Consider the following 6,201-nt stretch of genomic DNA (forward strand, 5'->3'; position numbering starts at 1 on the left):
ATAAAAGAAAGGAAGGAAAAGAACAAAAGAAAAAGAAAACACCAATTTATTATCTGGTTACAAGGAAGCCCTTAGTAAAAATTCTGCAGGGTCATATTACCTTCTTAAAGTTACTAATACTTCAACAATACATGCTCACATATACTTAAAACGACTCCCCCCCCCCCCCAGGGCAGACTTGAAACAAAGCCTTTTCTGTTTTGCCACACAAAACTGGATGATCATTACAAGTTCCCAAGGAATAAAACCAAATGCCTAGCAGTAAGGAATAACCATCTCTTGTCAGGATACAGAAAGGGGCGGACAGATTGTCAAAGCTTAATAGAACTCAATTCATCTGGCTGATAAAGCAACTACAAGAGAAGTTGGTCTCCCAGGCAAAGTCTTCAGTATAATGAACTAACATGTACAGTAAGAATTTGTGATTCTTCTGCAGAACCCATACCAAGAGTGGTAGAGTGGGGTTTCTGAGCCAGTCTTTTAAAAGTCCCTGGGGTGAGATTTTGTTTTCTATGGAAAACCAACTTCAATCACAAACAGAATATGGAAGGTAATAGCTACAAGTCCCAACAAAGTACACAGAAGAGCAGTTCAGCAAAGTACAGTATCTAAAAATTGGAGGGCATTTCATATATATACACACAACAATCCATTTGACGCAGTATTAGAAACTCAAGATATATAATCTAATCGCCAAATAGCACCTTAAGCCTAGGTTGCAGTCACCACAATGGAATGTCTAGGCGCCATTTTTTGTTTGCAGTGGAACTTATTATTATTAGTATTAGTATTCATCATCTCATTCCTATACCGCTTTGCATTTTAAAGAACAAATCTCAAAGCAGTTTACAACACATTAAAACATCAAATGAAGCAATCCAGAATAAAACAAATTCAAGCTTCAAGGAAAATATTTCAGATTCTCCTCTAAGCGACATTTTGCTTTCCCCAGTTGCCAACCTGGCATTCATAGTCTCCATGTGGTCGCAAATGGACCCGTGCCAGTTGCAAAACACACCTGGTACCTGGCTAATTCTTAGGTCTAAATTTCATTGCAAGCGATGTGGTTATCTTTCGAGTTAACAAGCATAAGTCTCTTTATTCCCCATCCTAGAGCCTGCAATGAAAAGCAAGGAAATAATCACATGACATATTAAGAGTACAGTGGTACCTCAGTTTACGAACTTAATCCGTTCCTGAAGTCCGTTCTTAAACTGAATCCGTTCTTAAACCGAGGCGCGCTTTCCCTAATGAGGCCTCCCGCCGCCGTTGCCCTTCCACCGTTCGGTTTCCGTTTGTAGACCGAGGTAAAGTTTGCAAACCGGAACACTACTTCTGGTTTTGCGGAGTTCGTAAACCGAATCGTTTGTAAACAGAACTGTCCTTAAACAGAGGTACCACTGTACTTGTGATAATTCCCATTAACCTGTAAAATGAAGAGAGGGAACCTGCAGCCCTCCAGAGGATAGAAGTCCATCTCCCATCAACCCCAACCAGCATGGCCAATGGCTGGGGACATTTGGAGTGCCACAGCTTCCCCAGCTCTGCTGAAAAAAGTCATCATAGTCCAAATTAACCTAATCCAGACTACATATAAACATTGGCTGACTCCTTGTGCTCTTGATAGCAATGCAAACAGTCGTACGACACCCACATTACACTGAATTTGTGCAAGTGAGACCTAAAGCCCTAACTTCACTGGGGTGAAGCAACACTGTTCACCGGTGAACATAGCAAATATATGATTTATCATTTCTGGCAGCAATATCCCAACACACACACGAGTCCCAGTGAACTCGGCGGGACTTATTCTGAGTTCTAATTTATCTATTTCTTCTCAATGAGGGGAGATATGCAATCACTGCTCTCATCGTATTTAATCGTGCAGTGCTAAGTTAAACTGTAAGTAAAATTCCAGTGAAATTTAATCATATATTTAAGTATCCACTCAGATGAGGACTTAAGTGGTTGCTTAACCTCTGGATTATGCCAAAAATGATTCTTTTGGCTGCTGGCCATCACTAAGCCCTTTTCAAGGAAACAACAGTGACATGACAAAGTGAAGTCATGAACCACAAGTAGCTACTGAATTGACCAGAAAGTTCTTCAACCATTAATCCTGCAGCATTATATTGAGAGATTGGCTACTAACTTCATTAGACAATGTGTTTCTTCTGAACTGGCCAACAGATCTTTTTATAGTTTGCTCCCTTGCTTAACCATTAGAGAGCCTTCCATTTATAAATAAGCATTATGAATGGAAACAAATAAAACACAGCAGTAAGATTCAATTTGGTTATTGCTGAATGCAACGCAGCGTAGCTAGCCTAGACCTAATAAGGAGTTGGGTCAGGATCAGAGATCATCCTAATCTGCCTGCACAAACTTCATCACAGGTAAATGCTCACTTTTATTTGTTTTCCAGGGCTGCAGTAACATAATCCATCCCAAAAACACCTCCTGGGGGGAGGGTGAAGCTTTCTGCTACCAGTTCAAAAGCTGCAGCTCCCTCCCATCTTATCAAAATATGCACCCCTGAAAACAAAATCCACACATTTTATTTTAGGAGATCACTGCTTCATTGTAAGCCTTCCACACAGATGTTAAAAGCACACAATAAGCACAAGAATAATAAAATGTGACACTTAAAACTGAAGAAGTTTGGAATCCGGAGCAAGATATATGGACAAAAAGCTACTGTAGTCTCCTTCATTCCACCTTCCTGAATCCTGCTTCCACAGCAAGAGAGTGATTCGTGTGCAGGGAGGATGGAAAATTTTGAGAATGGAACAGATCAATGACACACACTCCAGCCATCATCTTCGCAGCACAGGCCTGGAAAAGGGGGTGTGCGCTAAATGCCAGTCTCCCATTACCAAAACAGCAAGATCTCTTTCTCTCTGCCCCCACCTCTCCCCATACATTCACAACACTTCCTAAACCCCTTCCGCATCAGTAGAAATAAACAATCCAGAGACTTGCAGTACACAGATCTACGGCAGAACAAAAATGCTACACAGTCTTTGGGTGAAATCTGCACATGGGGGAGGGGGGGAGAGGAGAGAGAGACTCAAAGGGCAAACTTTCCGCTTTTCATTTCCCTTCCCTTTTAATAACCCCATCAAAATTACTAGACCTAGATGAGAAAATCTCAAAGAGACACATGGAGTTGCAAAACCAGATGGTGCATGATGCACATGACCCGGTCAAAGATAAGCACTTTATGGCTACAGCATTATGTACGCTTGCACCCAGGAGTAAGTCTCATTAAAGTCAACCGAATTTATTTCCAAGTAAATATTCACAGAGTCAGGCTGTACCTCTATGCACACCCACTTGGGAGTAAAACCTACTGGATTCAAGAGGATTGGATTTCGTATAAGGTAAGTTGAAGTAAACAGGGATTAAAAGCAACATAACTTTTTGCACCCACTCAGAACAGACAATGCAGAAGTGAAAGCTGCCCCAAATCACTTGTGGGAGAGTATTTGACGGAACCAACCCAGCGCATAACGTAAGAGGACTTAACCCGAAGCAGCATTTCTCAAGGTTCCAACCCAAACACCTGAAGAGCAAGGGCATGGGAGGTGTGCACAGAGCACATTCCCATAACCACAAGTAGTAAATTTTGAATTGAGGAATGAGGGGGGAGGCTTCCCAGGGAAGATGACATACACACAGCCACACTACATGAGTCCACCTGCGACAGGATCTACCCACAGGGTGACTGACCATTCCCTCCCAACAGAAAACCTGAAATAGCTCTTTCCCCTCGCCTCCACGCCCCCCATTTCCAGGGCTGAGTCAATCGCGACAGCTCAGCCCGTAGAGCATGAGACTCTTAACCCTCAGGGTCGTGGGTTCGAGCCCCACACGTTGGGCGAAAAGACCCCCGCATTGCAGGGGGTTGAGCTAGATGACCCAAGTGGTCCCTTTCCAACTCTACGCTTGTATGGTTCTCCCAGGATGATGGGAGAAGTTAAGGCTATATCCATCCAACCCCGGTTCGGAAAAAGAGTGTGGCGGGCTTGCTCCAGACGCTGAGGTTCAGGCAGGTGATCCTACCCCGGACTCTCCCCCCTTCCCGGCTGCAGCAGCGCCCTTGGAGAGGGGACGTGGGCGCGCCTCCTCTCCAAGGCGCACCGGCAGCCGAGGGGGGGACGGGACCCTGCCGGCCGTCCTCCTGCTTAAGGTGGGTCTGTGCCTGGCTACTCACTCGGCGTATCCCGTGGTCCAGGGCAGGCGCTTGGTCTCCTTGTTGAGGATGAGGATAGGCCGGGCGATGTGGTCGGCGGAGCACTCGACCTCGTCCGGAGACAGAGCCAGGAACTCGGGTCTGCCGTAAGGGAAGCGCAGCGGCAGGTCCATGCCTCCTCCACCACTACCGCCGCCTCCTCCTCCTCCTCCTCCACCGCCGCTGCCGTGATCCGAGCTGCCAGCCATGATGCCTCCCATGAAATTGGCCACCGCAGACTTCACCCGAGTCAGCATAGTACTCCTGCCGCCGGCCGCACCGGCGGGGCCGGGGGAAGCACCATCCAGCTCGCGCCGGGAGGCAGGCAGGCAGGCGCGCAGGGCGGCGGTGGCGGAGCGGCGGCGGAGGGGCGGAGGGGGAATCACGCGACTGAGGCGGCCGCCGCTGCTGCTGCTGCTCCCGCCGACGCGGCCAGCGCTGTCCCTGCAGGAGAGGCGCTGCTGCTTCCGCAATGGAGGAGCCGCTGCATGGAGCAAAGCGGGGGTTCAGCACAGTGTTCAGGGGCCAGCGCGCAGCCACAGAGCCCCGAGCTGGACGCCGCGCCGTCGCCGGGGAGCGCTCCTCATGGCGGGGGCGTCGAGCGGGTCCCGGCTTCTCCCTCTTCCTCCTCTTCTTTCCCTCAGCGCGGATTGCCGAACTCGACCCGAGCGGCTGCTGCCCGCGCCGAGTCACGTGACGATAATAAAGCTGGCCTCCGACGACGCGGGAACTTCCTGCTCCGTGAGCTGCAGACGCAGAGGCAGGCGGGGGACTCGGCCCCGAAGATCCTGCGGCAACAGAGACGCCTCTCGCGCGCCCTCTTCCCGTGCGCGGGTTGGCGTAGCGGGGGAAAACGCGCTGGAAGAGAAAGGGGCGGGGAACCAGAGGAGCAGGCGAGGAGGTCTCCCGCCCTGGTGTACAGACGACAACACCACGAGGTGGTGCTCCGGGACAGTTTGGGGGGGGGATAAGAGCCTCCCCCCCCCATTAAAATATTTGAATGGGCCGGCTCCCCTTCCCCCACGTCTTTCAAATTAAAGATACCCATCTTTCAAATTTGGTGGTGCAATGGCATACATAGTAAAGAGTAAAGCAAGGCCCTTTATATGATGGCACATAAGGTCATCATTTGTTTGTCTCAATTTTAGTACAGGAAATCTTGGGGAAATGTGGAGGGTCTGATCATGGGCATTGCCATTCAAATGGGGGGGGGTGCCGTGTCATGTGATTGATTATGTGGGGCAGTGCTTGCCTGAGCCCTGTCCCCCCATATTTTAGTCAAATTGGCACCCCTGGTGGCAGACCTACATTTTGGGGGGCCCTGAAGCTGGAGCTGTTATGGGGGCCCCATGGCAAGCATCAGTGAGGTCAGAGTGACTGCTGTCATTTCCTTCCGTGGGGTTGTTCCACGGCAGCTCAAAACGCCTTTACAACATCTGTGCCTGTACTACTGGCTCTCCAACTTTGGGATCGCTGAAATATATCCACGCACAAAAATAGACAATTTGAGTTGTGTGCATGAGTCAAACTGGGTCTACTAGATGCAAAAAATTAAAGCAATGTGGACCAGAGTCCCTTTTGAGGTCGCTCCAAGATTAGGGGCTCTAAAGCTTATGCTTTATTGGTTTTATAGTTTTATATCCCTGCTTTGGGATGGAGGGCAAGCCCTCAACCTCAATAGAATAGGCAAGAGTTAGCAGAGCAAAGCCTACGTACTCAGAAGTAAGACCTATTTCAGTTGGACTTTCTCCCAGGTGGGATTGCAGGCTATAGAGGTGAGCAGTCTGAAGGTATTTATTAGGGGCAAAGGTGCCTTATATTAATAGCTTTAACCTATCTGATGTCTCAGTTGTGCACCCACCCAAACATACCATACCTCGCCATGAAAGAAGACAGAAGGCTGCATGCAGACATATGAATGCTAAAAAGACAACATAGAGGCAACATGGTGGAAATATTTAAAAATA

At 48.4% G+C, this 6,201-nt stretch overlaps 1 protein-coding gene across 2 annotated transcripts in view; it reads right to left on the reverse strand.

Moving 5' to 3' along the window:
• The window catches only part of PPM1H (protein phosphatase, Mg2+/Mn2+ dependent 1H), a 233,822-nt gene extending 228,794 nt beyond the window's left edge, over positions 1-5,028 (reverse strand). For both annotated transcript variants that reach the window (XR_008332445.1, XM_053405891.1), the window contains exon 1: positions 4,217-5,028. Coding sequence is in view for 1 of the 2 variants with exons in the window: in XM_053405891.1 (XP_053261866.1) it covers positions 4,217-4,491 (275 nt within the window). In the remaining variant the exon portion in view is untranslated. The remainder of the gene's footprint in view (positions 1-4,216) is intronic.
• Between the last annotated feature and the right edge of the window lie 1,173 nt (positions 5,029-6,201).

This window comes from Podarcis raffonei, chromosome 10, assembly GCF_027172205.1.
Source record: "Podarcis raffonei isolate rPodRaf1 chromosome 10, rPodRaf1.pri, whole genome shotgun sequence".
Taxonomy (NCBI): domain Eukaryota; kingdom Metazoa; phylum Chordata; class Lepidosauria; order Squamata; family Lacertidae; genus Podarcis; species Podarcis raffonei.